This window comes from Mytilus californianus, unplaced genomic scaffold, assembly GCF_021869535.1.
Source record: "Mytilus californianus isolate M0D057914Y unplaced genomic scaffold, xbMytCali1.0.p SCAF_3, whole genome shotgun sequence".
NCBI classification, from domain to species: Eukaryota; Metazoa; Mollusca; class Bivalvia; order Mytilida; family Mytilidae; genus Mytilus; species Mytilus californianus.
This window is the reverse complement of record NW_026262679.1, coordinates 84,701,040-84,719,047: the sequence shown is the minus strand read 5'-3', so window position 1 is coordinate 84,719,047 and position 18,008 is coordinate 84,701,040. Positions and strand designations below refer to the sequence as shown.

At 32.6% G+C, this 18,008-nt stretch overlaps 1 protein-coding gene across 1 annotated transcript; it reads left to right on the top strand.

The window, feature by feature from the left end:
* Positions 1-1,428: 1,428 nt before the first annotated feature.
* On the top strand, positions 1,429-17,462 carry LOC127735273 (mesenchyme-specific cell surface glycoprotein-like). Its single transcript, XM_052245399.1, has 9 exons — positions 1,429-1,656; positions 2,026-2,212; positions 5,620-5,764; positions 7,406-7,520; positions 11,121-11,300; positions 12,226-12,294; positions 14,780-15,018; positions 16,194-16,402; positions 17,345-17,462. The coding sequence occupies exons 1-9, from the start codon at positions 1,437-1,439 to the stop codon at positions 17,457-17,459; spliced, it is 1,479 nt and encodes a 492-aa protein (XP_052101359.1). The 5' UTR covers positions 1,429-1,436; the 3' UTR covers positions 17,460-17,462.
* The last annotated feature ends 546 nt before the right edge of the window (positions 17,463-18,008 follow it).

Below are 18,008 nucleotides of genomic sequence, written 5' to 3'. Positions count from 1 at the left end.
TCACATCATTGCCTATATTTAACAAAGAAATACAAAACAAGCACTTTAAAAGAAACATGATAGCGTATACTAATGTCTTGTTTGTCATATTTTTACCAGGAAACTGAAAGGTTGAATCATACAGCTATGTAATATGAGGGTCTGGAAGTGGGTCCTTCATTTCTGTATTCTTTATTTTGTTGGGTCATTTTTCTCTATTCTTTACATTTTTGCCCTTTATTCTCTATTCTTTATATTTAAGCACCCCATTATTCTCTATTTTTTATTTTTTACCATATTTTTCTCTGTTCTTTATTTTCTAATGCTTTTTTTTCTATTCTTTATTTTTTTTTTTTTTGTGTAGATTTTCTGTTCATTTTGCCCATTATTCTCTATTCTGTAAACGCATCCGGACCCTCTAATATTGGTTCTAATAATTGTTTTAATCGACATCACTCCCATAATATGATTGATATAGTGTATCTGAAAACATTGCTGCAAATACATGCATTGCAAACAAGCTGAGTTGTACATATTGCCTAAGAAGAGTTTTATAACATTTTTTTTGTGCCCACATGTTCGTGGTATAATTTTCATTTGGTAAGCTCGTAACCAAATGTTTTGAAATATATGAAAACAGTTAAAACTTATATAATTCATCTGCATCGGATAGAAATCGACCTTATGCAAATGATTATTAATACATCTGTTAACCTATTTCGAGTTGACAAAATCTCTATACAAATATAAAAATAAGAAGATGTGGTATGATTGCCAATGAGACAAGTTAAACTCTCCACAAGAGACCAAATGACACAGACGTAAACAACTATTGGTCACCGAACGGTCTTCTTCAACAATGAGTAAAACCCATACCGCATAGTAAGCTATAAAAGGCCCCGAAATGACAAATGTAAAACAATTCAAACGAGAAAACTAACGGCCTGATTGATGTACAAAATAATGAACGAAAAACAAATATGATATACAGCAACAAACAACAACCACTGTCTGTTACTGTTGAAAATTGAGTTGATGTATACCAGAACCCCACAAAACAGACCAAAATTCATCTTTTATTTCGTATTTGAATGTTCCAAATCAATCAAAGTCTTACACATGTACGTGTATACTTACACTTGCATAAGGTCAACTTCTATCCGACGTAGCTCATTATATAATAAGAGCATCACTTTATACAGTTCTACCAGGAACTCTCAAACCCAAATATTTCAAAACAAAAGATATTTAATTAATACCTAAAAACGCAATGAGCTATATGACCAAAAGTGATATACTGCGTATTAAAAGAACGACACTTAAATTGTTATGTAATATTGGAGGCAATTAAGAATATTAATGTATCTATATATATATATAACAAACAACGTGTCAGGTTTAAGAATTAAGACCATTATTTTCATCTATTTTAATTTGCAGGTACCGGAACCAACTTGATGCACATTATTGACTTAACCCATAAGGATAATCCAACCATCTTGCTCACTCATCATTTCAACACGGTTGGTGATGGTCCAATAACAGATGTTGAGACATGCTCAGACACAGTTGCTGTAGCCATTGGCAGTAACACAGTGACCGCTCATGGACATGTAGAACTATTCCTTCCCTTCACACATTTTGACTCCCAATTAACAAAAATTGGGCGTGTTCCAGGTATTGCATTAACTTTTTTAAAAATCATACAAACTTGTCTTTCATCACTAAAACATACATTTCAAATGGTTGTTTTCTTGGAAGTGTTAATATTTCGAAAAAGTAGTACATTTTGTGCATTTTTTAGATCCTATTTATAAGAATTGATATTTGCGTCTTGATCTTCTTGCATTGGTGACTAAGAATTTCACAGGCTCTCCAAGTATATAAAAGCATGTTTTACCTCATATTTAATCTATTTTATATTGAAATCAAGAAGTAACTGTATCAGGCTTTATATGTCGCAAATTACATCCTTCCATGTCTCATTTTCTAAGTTAAGTAAACAACTGAATGCATTTACAACTGGCTCATACTCAAACATTTCAGCCGGACATACACCAAAGGACATGGCATTTACATCTGACTGTTCCAGGTTAATTGTAGCAAATGAAGGCAAACCAGGATTACTCCACAATACGTTTGAAGATCCACGAGGTTCAATCTCTGTTATCATAAAAAACGATCAAGGATTTCCGCCAGAAGTTAATACTAACTTTGATAGTTTTAACGATAGGTAAGATTCTATGCTTTTAAAATCGGCAATCTATATATATAAATCACTTTACTTGCTAAGGTACCCACTATTGAACATAATTACGTTGTTAGGATGGCGTGCGATTGGATTTCCCTCTGAAAGACAAATTGACATTGATTTTCTAAAATGCTTTTATTCTACTTGTAGTTATCTTGGCCAACGGTCATACAAACTAACGTCATCGTTTGATCAAAAAATGATATCAACCATATTCAAAGTTATAAAATTATACTGTACTTATTTCAATGCACCAGAAGCGTGTTAAGACAGACATAGTCAAAAATTGCTTTAGGTCAAACATTTATGGAATCCATTCAACTTGATTTTTTCGTTACCTGTCGGCCGTCTGGTATTTCCTTTTCTTTTAGTCACAGTGTTGTATGTCTTTCATTGACTCGTTTTTTATTGCCAGCTTTCTTGAATTAAATGTTGACGAGCAGTTGTAACAAACAAGAACTAACAACAAAAAGTACCGTCAACCCGTCAAGGATATCAAAGATGTACTTGAAGATTATTATGATTGTTTCAAATCAATTTTACAGATATTGCCCTACCAATTTGTGATTAAAATATCCATACTTCCATCCAAACACAAAACTGACCTGATAGGTAAGTGACATTCTTGGGAACAATTTCTAAAATTCTAAAATCTCCTTAGTGATTATTACAAGTAGCAGCAAGTGTCTAGCTTGGAGTTTCTTATATACTGTTGGTTACATATTCTGAAACAAAGCCTTTAAAATAGTACTTTTTTGCATGTTAAAAAAATATTAATCAAACTTTATCAGAGGGAATATCACCATACAGTGCAGCGCAATGCTTTATTAGAAACGTTTAACCAATGGATCACTTGAAATGTCAAAATCTTTGGTCTTTATTCAAAGAAAACGATGAAACGAATTGTTTCTAAAAATTGTTTGTAATCTTTCCTGATCTGGACCATGGTTCAGGTGATTAATCTGTTCAAACACTTGAACCGTTATGCGATTGAAGTCATTTAGATTATGTTCCTGTAATCTGTGGTGTTGTCTCACTGAGAGATATGGTTAATTTGAAACTTCGCTCCTGTGCTCTTTTAGGGCGTTAAAATCATTAGCATTAATTGAAACATTAGATATCTAAATACAAAATTACCATAGTTGATACCACCAGCAGTCTTACGGGGGTATGATATCCAAACTCACTTTCTAAAAAAAAATGCGATAAACAACTACACGTACCCTTCCTCAAATATCACACATAAAACAAAAGGTCAAGTTACACGAACAACTAAAACAAGGGGTGAACTCGGGTGCTCCGGAAGGGTCAGCATTCTCTACTGTACTGGTAAAACTACGATGGTTTGAGCTAATTAGTTCGTTAGCAAAATTAAACACGCATTAACGTTGAGACCTATTCTTACTATAGAAGAGAGGCGAAAGATACCAAAGTGACATTCAAATTAATAAGTCGAAAATGAAATGACAAAACCATGGCAGAAACGAAAAACTTGAAGTCCTCAATATTGAGATCCTGAAACACGTGTTTTCAATTGAAAATTTTAGTTGTACATGTAATTGGTTTGGTTTAGGTATAAAAGAGAGGCAAAAGATACCAAAGGGACATTCAAACTCATAAGTTAAAAATAAACTGACAACGCCATGGCTAAAAAAAGAAAATGACTTACAGACAAACAACAGTACACAAAAACACAACATAGAAAACTAAAGATTGAGCAACACGAACCCCACCAATAACTGGGGGTGATCTCAGGTGCTCCGGAAAGGTATGCAGATCCTGCTCAACATGTGGCACCCGTCGTGTTGCTCATGTTAGTACAAACCCGGTAGTAAGTCTAATTCGGTAGGTGAACTCGGGTGCTCCGGAAGGGTCAGCATTCTCTACTGTACTGGTAAAACTAAGATGTTATGAGCTAATTAGTTCGTTAGCAAAATTAAACACGCATTTACGTTGAGACCTATTCTTACTATAGAAGAGAGGCGAAAGATACCAAAGGGACATTCAAATTAATAAGTCGAAAATGAAATGACAAAACCATGGCAGAAACGAAAAACTTGAAGTCCTCAATATTGAGATCCTGAAACACGGGTTTTCAATTGAAAATTTTAGTTGTACATGTAATTGGTTTGGTTTAGGTATAAAAGAGAGGCAAAAGATACCAAAGGGACATTCACACTCATAAGTTAAAAATAAACTGACAACGCCATGGCTAAAAAAAGAAAATGACTTACAGACAAACAACAGTACACAAAAACACAACATAGAAAGATTGAGCAACACGAACCCCACCAATAACTGGGGGTGATCTCAGGTGCTCCGGAAAGGTATGCAGATCCTGCTCAACATGTGGCACCCGTCGTATTGCTCATGTTAGTACAAACCCGGTAATAAGTCTAATTCGGTAGGTTACATTCGGGGAAAGGGGGACGGGATTGTAGTTACGACAATTGGAACATATCCGCTATTATATGTGAAACGGATATTCCATAACGGTCAACCAACTCGTGGTGGCGTCCGTAAAATTTACGAAGGGATGACTTCAACTTCACCACATGGAACTCTTGGATTAATAACTTTCTTGTGAGAAGCAACCCTCTATCAAGGAAATCATGATAGTAAATACAAGCCCTGGAATATCGTATCAACTGGGAGATATATATTCCGTATGCAAGCGTTGCTGGAATGTATAAGAAATGACAGGTACAGTCTGATCTTTAAATACGGGAGGTATTTTCGAGTGAACTGATTTATGATACAGGATATTGCCCAAGTTGATGGCATCGAGATCTTTGTTGGCAAAGGAAGGTTTTAGAAAGGATCTTTTATCCTTTTCATAATGCGAACTGGTCTGAAAAGTTTGTGACTGGCAATATCCGAGTTTATAGCTGTAAGTTTGTATTTGTATCAATGGGGGTTTGTAACAGTGGTTTCAAAAATAAGTTGTAAAGAGAATAAAGTTATGAAGGGGTTTTTAATAAAGCTTCGTACAAATGTAATGAATACCTAAAGGCTTTTGTATGAATGGCAGAAGACACCATGAAGAGTAGGGGATGTATAACATGTATAATGACGATGACCATAACTGCGTCTACGTCAATGAGAAGAGATTAAAATGTTCATCACATTCACCGAGCTACTGGAAGGACTAGATAAAATACCTATACAATCAATTATGTCATTGCAAACATATGGTGTCGCTTGTACGAAACACTATTTCATACTTAAAAGGAATAAGTTTTGCTTGCATGTATGTTTATTTAGAAAATTTTGTTTTGAAATCGATATGCCTCATCACTTAAGTTGCATAATTATTGAGATCGTATCTTAAAGCTTAAGACACCAATGTCTTCGATAAAACATGTTATATAGAACAGTTATATTTACAGAGTGAACGAATATATTAGAAACGGAGTCCGTTACATATTCCGAGGTGACCAAAGTGCCAACGTAGAAACTACATTTTCTAAAGATTTAGAACCAGAATCTGTCGCTATCGATCAAGACGATCGATATGCATATATATCTCTTCAAGTATGTAGCTACGACTATCATTTTTACATTTTGACATATTTGTTGTCATATTGCAGTAAGGTTATATGGGGTTTGTTAGAGAGTTGTGTAATACAAACTACAAAAGCAATCATTATGTTTGCTCTTTAGCAAGCTTCCTTATTTACTTTTCTACTGTTACCATCTTGTTCTGCTAAAGTAATAATTAAATGTCGATTTTACCTCATTGAAAAACAATTCATATTTAAGGTAGAATTTATCGAAAAGCGTTACTTTCAATTCCAATTCTAAGGGTTAGCAAATTCATATTTACCATGTTTTATGAATTCGTCAATGGACAAAAAAAAAGTCATATGCATCATCATTTATCATTCTATGATTTCTTTGAAGTTTTAAGAGATCATTTTGCACTTCACTGAAAACCTCCATAAGGGAGTATCTAAAAAAGACAATTATATAAAATTAGGCAGTTGTGGTATGAATGCCAATAATACTACTATCACCAAAAAGTTCATGACAAAGATGATTACAATTACAGGTCGCCATACGGCCTTCACCGATGAACAAAACCGATATCGTAAAGTAAACTACGAAAGGCCCTTAGGTGTCAAAAATGTGAAACAATTAAAAAGAAAAAAGAACAACGGGTTGAATTTTACTTCAGCATTAAATCGAAAAACAAGTATGACATCAGCAATCAACGACAACCACTTGACTACATGCCCCTTTCTTTAAATACTTTGGAAGGTACACAAAGAAATTGGCTAGGTTAAATATGTTTGTGAGCACTCAACTCTCCCTTAAACTGGTAGAGTGATGAACAACAAAACATTACTGTCGATATTACGAACTTATATTTTGACCTTGCGCAAAAAAGGTTATGCTTTTCTCAAACTGGTCATGACGTCTTTATACGAAATACGTTGGATTAGTACTGGTTGATACTTTAGTCTGGGATAACATGATTTATTTATTAGTTGTTATTGTCTCTGAACTAGCTTTCAGTAACTGCGAGTTAAGAATTTAACTCAGCGTGTCGGTCTATAAGAAAGCAACATATCGGTATATCAATCAATCATTCTGAATACGCATGAGCCGCTGGACGTTTTAAAAGCAGTTATTTACCAGTCATCATCAACCAACCTAGTATATTGTATCTCTTTTTGACGAAAGTTCTCATGTTGATCGTGAATATAATTCCGTCTTTTGCAAAGAACTCTTTTGTACGATTTCGGAACGTTGAAACATCATTTAGACTTCGAAAAAATAAGTTGGTTGCACAATTTCAAACTTCGTCAAGACATTGAAGAACAATGTCATTTAAGCTGAACGATTCTTTCTTTAAATGAGATTAATTTATATGGTTTACAAATTCGACCAATTTATAACGTTGAGAAAAAAAAATATTATTTAAAACCGTAATTGTGAATTTTAGTTCTAAAGCAATTGATCGCTTGAGTTTACTCATAATCTAAAATTTCAAGAAATAAATAACGATTGGCACGTTTACAGTTTAATTGAGGATATGGTATGAACCCTTTATTGTAGAATAAATACAATTCTACCACAATCTTACTTACTGAAGAAAAGCATATATTTTCTTGATTTCTAAAGCAGGGTGTTTCATGAATTCATGTTGATAGATGTCGTCATGTGTTATAGGAAAATAATGCCGTGGTCAAGTTTGATATCACACAAAACAGGATTATAGAGATATATGCACTTGGTGTCAAAAACTGGACGAATTTCGACATGGACGCTAGTGACAGAGACGGAGGTAATTTTTATCAAATTCTTCTTATTGAAATAACTGTAGGCTCGTCATGAATTTTCTATAATGTTATGACCCTATGCATCTGATGATACATAATTACATAAAGCGTGATTGGTATCTAATTATCTGTCCTAAAAAGCTATGAAGTGTGGTGATGCTTAAAACAATGTAAACCTTAAAATTATAACTCAAACCACGTCTTCGGGTAATTTACTGTTTTGTCGATATTGTGGCATTCTGATCCAAAAAAAGTTAATTTTGACATGTTTGACACGACGCTTTGTAACCGGGGAGAAAAAAGTATTAAAACGACACCAATGTATAATTGCCTAAAGATACATGGAGCTTAAAACTGCAACTTGAATACATTTTGACACATTTCGAGTTCTACCCAAATAATGTATAAAGAGAACATTCTTAAACAAACCTCAGTTATTATTGGCATTAAAACCAATCACTTGTATTGTATCGCTGATACAAATAATTCATTTTATATAGAGATGCCTATCGCTTCAAAATTTTACGAAAGTGAAATTTGCATTTGTGTATCAAAATTGTCCTTATATACATGATGGTTTACCTTTTGCTTTTTTTGTATCACTATGCAAATACTTTATTGTATGTTATGCAGATTCTTTAATGTTCTAGTATGTCTGATTTTGACCTTATAGGTGAAACAAATACCGGGGGAATTCGGTTCTTGGTTCTACCACATTTCTCTCCTTGATTACAGTATATATGTTACAGTGAATTTGTATAATCAGGGATTATGTAGAATCCCTGATTTTTCAGGGATTTTGAATAATCACTAAAATCATTATATAATCTCTGAAAATGACCAGTGATTTTACCTAATCACTGAAATCTTTAAGAATTATTTTACAAATTCCATGATATTATTTCAGGGATAATCAATAAAACAATAATACAAAGATCATTTGTTTAAAAAAAAAATCAAATGAAGACAAATGAATCATCTTTGTTTCTTACTTTTTAAAGGTTTAAGTGGACAATTTGCATTCCCTGTCAATTCATCAAATCTAATTTGAATTATAAAATGCATTTATGTTTTTTTCCAGTGATATTAAACTGTGTTGAAGCACGTGAACTCATAAACAAAAAAGTATTTGAAATTGAAATTAATAATACCAACATTCTCAATGATAGTGATATTTGCATATGTATGACATGAATTTATTGTTTGCCCAAAATAGCGTCAATTGCACATTAATGTTCTGAATGTAAATGCACAGTGCATGTATGCTTTGCTGCAAAAGAAATGGCGATGAAGGTTATTGAACATCTGTTTTAAGTTTTCTATGTTCCAATGAACAAGGAATTTAACTTAAAACTTAGCAAACTAATGCAACTAAACGTATTGGAAAAAAGACAGAACGTATGCTTTGCAGATTGAACACAATTTTAAAGGAGGCAAATATTGGCTGTAATGTTTTGATACCGATTCAGCATGTTGATCGCGCAAAGGGAGACCCAAAAAATATAATGGTCTTTATTCATGAAAGGACTGAAAAGGATATTACCTGGCTACGAAACAATACATGTTGCTTTGATCCTACAAAAGAAATCAATTTAAACAGGCTGATTAACTTCATTTTTTTAACCGTCAGATGTTCATAATGCACACTGTTTTTTCACTTCAACGTGAGGTTAAATCATGATTCAATATTTGAATGACAATGTTTCTTTTTAAAATGGATGCTGTTGGAAAAAAAAACGAAAAGAAGAGAATTAAAATGGTTGATTGGTAAATGTGCAATAGTAGATGTCATCCAAATTTACAACGCAGTTTGAAATAATAAATGATTTGTATTAGAGTTTCTAAAGATAATGCTGTTTAAATATGATTTCATAGAATAAATTATATAACTTTTATTCATTGTCCCTTCATTCCAGTTATTATATATAATCCCCGACACCTTTTCTAGTGGTGATGGCTTTTTTTTGCATTATTCCTGAAAATTTTAGTGATTATCATTAAAGTGACCAGTGATTACGCACACCCTGAATATTTCAGGAATATACATAATTCCTTATCATTCACATTTACTGTAACATATACATGTATTCCATAGCGATTATACATTCATATCACAGTGGCTTCGCAGTATACATACTTTTTAGTCTTACAAATATGATATTTTCTTTGTTACTTCAAAATATAACATAATGACATATTACTACAAATTATTACATAATGCCTTATATGTACAACATAATAGCAAAGTACTTCAAAATTTTAGATTTACAATAGAATTCGATGTTGAAACTTGAAAAAATTATTTAATGATTTCGATCAGATATATTGTTGGTGGTTGTCCGATCTTAGGCTATTTCTACTGGACTCATTCACAACGCATCCAGTTTCGGCCGATTTAGCGTGTTGTATTGTATGAATTTTTTTGAAAGCTGTATGCTAGTTTTTAATGTTGTTATTCACAATGACGATGGTCATTGATAACTTTGATTAACGTGTTTCTTTTCGTCTCCTTGTTCGTCATAAATGTATTCAAATTATGTGTAATAAAATCAGTGAAATTACTACTGCAAGAATTCCACCACAGATGGAATTGTATCGATTTAATGTGCTTTTCTCTTTTTAGCTCACCTGGCCGAAAGGCCAAAAGACCTTTTCTCATCACTTGGCGTCCGTTGTCCGTCGTCTTCATTAACTTTTACAAAAATCTTCTCCTCTGAAACAAATGGGCCACATATAACCAAACTTGGCCACAATCGTCATTGGAGTATCTATGCCTATTATTTTGAAAACCGCTATAAATAGAGACATTCTGACAAGAGCAAAAATATTCGAAATGTTGAGCTCTACCTATTGTCTATTTGCATCGAAAAAGTCAGACGTCCTTAAATGACGAATTTTCCCATTTTAAAAACTTTTTTGCTATTATCTCGAGAATTATAATAGATAGACAGAAACTTTAAAAGGCAAAAATGAACAGCAAGATAAGATCTACAAATAATTCAAATGACCAAAATTGTCAGCCTTATTCGAGTAATTGCCCTTCAATGACGATTTTTACCAATTTTTGGCGTTTTTGTCTTATATCTTAAAAACTATAATAGATAGATAGAAACAACACTAAGCAAAATTGATCAACAAGACAAGATCTACAAATATGTCAACATGACCAAAATCGTTAGTCGAAACCTTATTGAAATTATTGCCCTTTAATGACGATTTTCCTATCATATTGAAATCTGTTATAGATAGATAGAAACTAAAAATAGCACACATGATGAGCAAAACAAGATCTACAAATGAGCCAAAACGGCCGAAATCTTTAGTAGACTCGTTTTGGAGTAATTGCCCTTTAATGATAATTTTTTACAATTTTTTTGGCTTTTTTTGCCTATTATCTTGAAAAATATAATAGGTTAATAAAAACTTTGAAACGGAAAGCTTACCAGCAGGATAAGATCTACAAATATGTCAGTATTACTGAAATTTTCAGTTAACTCTTAATAGAGTTGTTCCCCTTTGATACTGATTTTTACTTAAAAAATGGCCATTGTTGAAGATGCAGGTGAGCGACACAGGCTCTTTAGAGCCTCTAGTTTAATTTTAAGGTCCAAATCTGAAACGTCATCATATATTCTCCTTTTACCAACCACGTGATATAAAAATTGGAGTTGTCAACGGCCAATCATATTTATTCACTGCAAACACTGGTGCTATTAAAAAATTAACTCAGCAAAACGAAGGCTTTGATTTCACAGATGCTGCAAGAGCAAGGACTCTCCATAATAGTAAGTAATGGACAATTGAAATGAACTTCATCCAATGTAGGCTACATATTGATATTTTGTATCAGTGTTCGTATTCGCTGAAAAATCAATCAATATCTCAAGCAATCTTTAGACAACGGTTTTGGGGAAAAAGAATACAAGTTTACTTTGTTTTCGAAAAAATAAGCATGCCATATTCACTGAATTATCATTGTATCCTGTTGAAGATGCTATTAAAAAAAACGTGTGAAGAATACGCTGATGATCGTTGTTAGAACATGTTATTCTAATGTGTGTTTAAATTCTATAAGCATATACAGATAGGTGCTGTTCTAACCTGGCCAGACCTAAGGACAGATCTGATTTTGACCTCTGTTGTCGTAACTATCACTTTTCATATGAAACCTGACCTTTGATCATATAAAAGATAATCATATTGTTTTATTCTCCAGTACAGCAAAATGTTATAATCTTTACACTTTGACTCTATGTACTTTTTAGTATAAACAATTTCTTTTTTTCATTTATTATGGATGTAAAATTTCGCATTTGTTGATCAATATATATATATATATACATGCAGGTTTCATTGAAGAAAGGAAAGTTTGTTTTAATTCGAAAGCAAACAATGCTCTCGCATTAGAAGTGTGCTACTTATATGCATATCCTGTATAGAGATTATGCAAGGATAATGCAAAGGAAACAAGATGCATTTGTCGGATAGATGTTAAATTACCACATCAAACAGTTATTACAGCTTTATTTTTGGTTAACATGATTTGAGCTACTTTACAAAATTATTTCGCTTTTTTCTAAATGATTTGACAGATTTCGGATTGTCTCAATGTATAAAAAAGTCTAAAACAAATTTAATCGTAGAACAAAAACAAAATAAAACATAGAAAGAATATAAAACTAATAATGAAGAAATATATTATTATGACAGATGGTGCAATTGATGAAGTTTTAGTAGGAGCTGATAATAAAGCAAAGATAAACAACGATGCTGATTTAGGTAAAAAAGAAAGCTTTATTTATATAAATTTTCCATCTTTTAGATATTTTTTTGTTACATGCAAAGATAAAAAAAAAACTGAAAAAGAAAATTGCTGCGTAAGTTTTAATTTTTTCATTGTTAACTTATTTTGAACGGTATTTTGTTTTATCTAAATAGCTCTTAAAGGACTGAACAATAAATTATACTCAGTCATGATCAGATTTTAAGTCGATTTTAAGACTTATCCACTGCGGCAAATTGTTCAGACAATATGCTTGCAGTCAAAGTAGATATGTCTAGTTGACGTCCAGACTGTTCAGTAGTTGTTATTTAACTGCACAAAACAACACCATACTGTACTGTCTGAAAAGCTTCTGACCAGTCCTAAAATGACTGTTAGGGAAAAGCCTAAACAGCTTTGTATTGAAAAAATAAAAATATTTAATAAATAATATAAACTCTTAACAAGACTGAACGTTTTGATTTGTAGAATTTTCAGATGATGCTCAGATAAAACCGTTTATGACTGAAGTTCATTTACCAGTGCTGACGTTTTTAACCTTTCAAACCCAGTTTTATTCATTGGTTTTTTTTCGGGTTTTCTCAGGACTTGTGTGATTGAAATTCAATAATTTTCATAACTTCCTTGTTGTATCGCTAATTTGTGCATGAAAAAAGCAATCACGAATAATGAAGTCATATAAAAAGGACATAATCGTGTTTTGGTGTCAACAGAAAGAAAAAAAAACCGTCAAAGTGTGTTCAAATATCGTTTAAAAAGCATTAGTGCGAAACTGGCTTTCTCAAATGCATGACTTACGATACATTATTCATCGCGTTGCTATTCATATTAATGATTTAAAATCTGGCTATGAGTCAAAATCATTTTTCAAGAAAGAACGAGAAAAGAAGGACAGGATTGTATCTTCGACAAATAAAACAACCACCTTGGTCAAATTAAACACAGATATTTGTTAACGGATAACACAATAATGGTGGCAACTTTTCCATGAAATTGATTTCAACCTTATCTAAGCAGCTCCCATAATGTAACCAGCAGTGCAATTAATCATGGATATCTAAATAGGAAATTCAGTCTGAGGAATTACGTATCAACTATCATATTTTTCAAGACTTTTCAACTTTACCATAAAGAATTTTTCGATCAACAACTTTTCTGTAGGAAAAAAGGGAAGGAAATCATTATATGTACCGCAAGCCCTTGATTACCTTTTACCAGGGATATACACACTTCATATCTTAATATACATATACTGCTGGAATATAGCTACGTTAAATTTGAAATTAAAGGAAAGTCTGCCAGATGCCAAAAAGGAACAGGTCAGCGATGATGATGGTGGATTAGTGTTTAACCTCTGTTCTTAAAATATGATATAAAAGTAAAATAACAAAAATACCGAACTCCAAGGAAAATTCAAATCGGATATTCATTTATCAAATGGCAAAATCAAAAGCTCAAAAATCAAATACCCTTCCCTTTTCACGAATGAGACCTACCGAATTAGACTATTTACCGGATTTGTAATAACATAAGCAACACGACGGGTGCCACATGTGGAGCAGGATCTGCTTACCCTTCCGGAGCACCTGAGATAACCCCCAGTTTTTGGTGGGGTTCGTGTTGCTTAGTCTTTAGTTTTCTATATTGTGTCATCTGTACTATTATTTGTCTGTTTGTCTTTTTATTTTTGGCCATGGCGTTGTCAGTTTGTTTTCGATCTGTGAGTTTGACTGTCCCTCTGGTATCTTTCGTCCCTCCTCAAACACATCAAACGATGGAAATACAACTGTCATATTCCTGACTTGGTAAAAGGCTGTTTTTTTGCGGGCAAACTGGTAGACTTTGTACAATGTACCTTTTAGTGTTATGGCCAGAAATTGTACAATATACCCAACTTTATACATATTAGTCATGTAATAATTTTCCTGTCATATTGATTTGTAAACAACTTCATTACTCGGATACTCAGGGCTAAAAGAAAAAAATTTGGGGAAATATATACTGAATCAAATTCTGCAACTTAATGTGTACTTTTTCGACATGCATCGATAAAAGTGACGTCCATAATTTCAAATGAACGAAGTTTGTTTCATTGTTAATAAAATGTCTCTTATTACTGAACGATTTGAAAAAGAATAAAAGAGGGCTTTAAAAAATCATTAGTCCAACAGAAAGACAACACCATGGCAAAAAATAGCAAAAAAAAAACAACCAGAAAAGATAAAAAAAACAACTTTGTGATGATAACTACCAGTTTTTATTTTTAAACCGTATTATTATATTTTTGACTATAAAACTTGTGTTTCTTTTGTCCAAGGGTATATGAGGATACATGATTCCAAATAAGGTGTCTTGTAAAAACATTTGCTATATGATATTAACTACCATATAATACAAGTAACAATACTATTGAAAGTATGTATTCCATGGATTTTGTCATATAAGAATACAAATCATATTTAGTAATACGCTTTTCTTCAGGTCGTTTACATGTAAGTGGAATGGATGGTCTAAACAGCCAGGGCCTTATACAGTACATTCATGCATATGGCAGTCGCAGTGTTTCAATGTGGAATACTGCCACTTTTCAGCGTGTATATGATACCGGCGATGACATGGAAAGAGAGGCTATCAACAAATATTCTTCCACATTTAACGGTGACTGTGAAAATATCAATCTATCACCAGCTGGCGAAATGGATCTCAGATCGGATGACTATGTAAGTAATAGAAAACAGAAGCTTATCGATGATCTAAACTTGTCAACCCGTTTGTTACAAACCAACCAAGAGAAAAAAAAACGAAGAGAATCATACGAACAACTCCAAACGGAGAGAAACCAGATTCGTTGACCGCGTAGATACGTGGAATGATACACAGATTTTAGACGAATTTTGCTTATACCATGATAAATGACTTGTGGTGTCTTGATATCAATATTACCGTTATTGGAACATTTTATTTTGGCCATTTAAAATCACCAAAGATACCAGGCTTATAATTTAACTTTGACTTAGAGAAAGATATAACGTTTAAAGATGGCTCAAAACTGCTATTTCGTTAGGCTTGTTAGGCTTGTTAAAAAAATTAAATTAAATGAAAATGAAATTCTTAACCAAAACCAAATTACAATTACAAATGGTGATTCTAAATATAGCTTTCATAAGTTGATCGATGCCTTTCCTCGTCAGTTTAATTTATAATATAATACACGATGTATGGTGGCATGTAGAACCTTGTAGATCATCTATATTTGTCAGTCGATAATGATAATCATACTTACCATGCAGTCACTTCAATATAGTTGGTGTGTTATATATACGAATATGGAACCCTTTTATTTAAATCAGTCGATCTAATCCGTTTATTACCTTAGTTGTATTCGGCAAAATCTTTCGAAATTTTGGGTCCTCAACATGTTCAATGCTCTTCATCTTCCTGCGTTATGATTATTTTTTTATTTTTTTTTCGGACATCACTGATGAGTTGTTTTAGACGAAACACGCGTCTGGCATACAAAATTGTAAGTCTGGTATCCTTGATGATTATTTAAGCAGAAAATTAACGTCGACATGTTATCCAAATGACATGATAGATATGTGTTTTGAGAATGGACAAGTAAAGGATCGCTATATTTAGAAAGAAGAAGACATTTATAGCAAAGTATGCACTTTTGCCAGGCTTAACCCACCACTTTCTTCGAAAAATGAAAGCTGGTTGCCATTTGTTCCGTTGGTTGATAAAGTCTAACGTTTGATTTTGTCAGCTTTTGTGGACTTCCCCGTTTTGAATTTACCTTCAAGTTCGGTATTTTCATTATAATTTTTACTATTTAGTAAAGTATTTACATTTGTATATTATTCGGCAATATAGAATATGAATAAATATTTTAAAGGGCGTTGAACCTACAGCTGTTGCCTTCGGTACACATAGTGGAGCTCCACTGATAGTCACAGCATCAAGATCAGGGATGATATACGTGTTCAATGTTATTGGCACAGCTCTATCATTCCAATCCGTACACCGAAGAGGAGGAACAAATCAAGCATGGAACCTGTTATACCAGAACAACTCTACTGGGGATTGTCTGATCTCGGACATAGGGTAAATGTTTGTTTATTTTAGTCTAGGAAATGTCTACTGAAAAAAAAGTAAAATGTTTCCAACACGGTAGATAATCATAAGTCCATGAAAGAAAATTATCACATTGCCAAAAGAAAGAGACAAAACGACAAACAACAGTTAAAACACTAGAAAAACGTAAGAATCGGCAAAAAGTGCCCAACAAATTAACTGTTCATTGAGCATAATCAATATCGAATAAAGTGTACATGGTGACAAGTATATCGTAATGAAGAGAACACCAAATTTATCATATACTAGTCAACATAAGTAACGATACACAAGTTTGAACTCCAATGTATCATAAAATATAATAAAAAGGAAAAACTGTTTAATTATCTAATGAAAAACATTCATTTGCAAAGCAAATGCATATGATTAAAAGAATCTGACCGAATTGGAAAGTGAGAAAATACCGTGTTATTGAACACAGGGGTCAAATATTTTTTTGCGGAAAATGATGACAAAAGTCGGAACTTAATTTCGAAGATGAGAATAAAGTATTCAAATATCTGCAAAGGCATTCAACATTTTAAGCGGACCATGTTTAAGTCTAAAGTTTTAAGTTCTAATATCGATTTTTGAATTTTTGGGTGAAAATACGATTTTTGAATAACAAAGGTTGCCCCAAAAAAAAATCGCGTATTTGCCTTAAATCAATGGTATGGGATGGTGTTGATAAGAAAATAACACTCTGTAAATATTAGACCAATTGGGCAATTATTTACCTTGGTGCAGTGTATCCAATTTCATTATATATGGAAAATACATTGCCTTGTATCGTTTCTTTTGTTGGCTAGTATATTAATACGGGTGTCAATATTGTCTTTGGTTTTGTTTTGCATTTTCTGATTAAGACTGTAAATATCACAATTTAAATAGATAAATAATTGATGTTAATATTTTTCTTTATCAATATTTCAGATATGTGGATGAAAGCGCATTACCGGATAGAACGGGATTAGTTTATGTTATTGGCTCTGGATCCAGCTCTGTTAGTCTCTATGAAATATATGATAACGGCATTACCAAAAAATAAATAAACAATGGTACTTAATTTTTATATCAATTCATGCAATATGCAGCTAAAAAAACCACGAAGTCCAAACTAAAAATATCGTTGTGTTTTCTGACGAAGGAATTGACTTGACTAGCTTTATCTTAATTTCTCCAACTTTATTTTTTTTATTACTTCAGAATTTTTCCTTGTATTTTTTGTTTTTGTTTTTTTTGTTTTTTTTGGGTATAATTGTACTGAGTATATGTGATAATGTTAGCTTGTCGAGAACGAATCTCACTCATCAAAAAAAAATATGAATTGTGTATTTTACAACCCCCCCCCCCCCACCCAATCTATGTTCCATTCAAATTTTCTTCTTACCTTAATAAATAAAATACAGCGTATAGTTTAGGTTGACTTAGATGCGCATTTCTAGGTAAATTCTCAGAAAAATCGATAGGAACCATTGTGTACAAATGCTTGAAAAGCAATGTTGGAAAAAAGAAGAAAAAAGTTCGCGGAGGATAAGACAATAACAAATATAAAAACAAGAAGATGTGGTTTGATTGCCAATAAGACAACTATCCA

Bases quoted from the DNA above. Each gene is read 5' to 3' on its own strand.
- LOC127735273 (XM_052245399.1), top strand. From the start codon at position 1,437: ATGCACATTATTGACTTAACCCATAAGGATAATCCAACCATCTTGCTC. The intron at 11,301-12,225 runs GTAAGTAATGGA...TTATTATGACAG, and splicing joins AGCAAGGACTCTCCATAATA to ATGGTGCAATTGATGAAGTT. The intron at 15,019-16,193 runs GTAAGTAATAGA...AATATTTTAAAG, and splicing joins ATCTCAGATCGGATGACTAT to GGCGTTGAACCTACAGCTGT.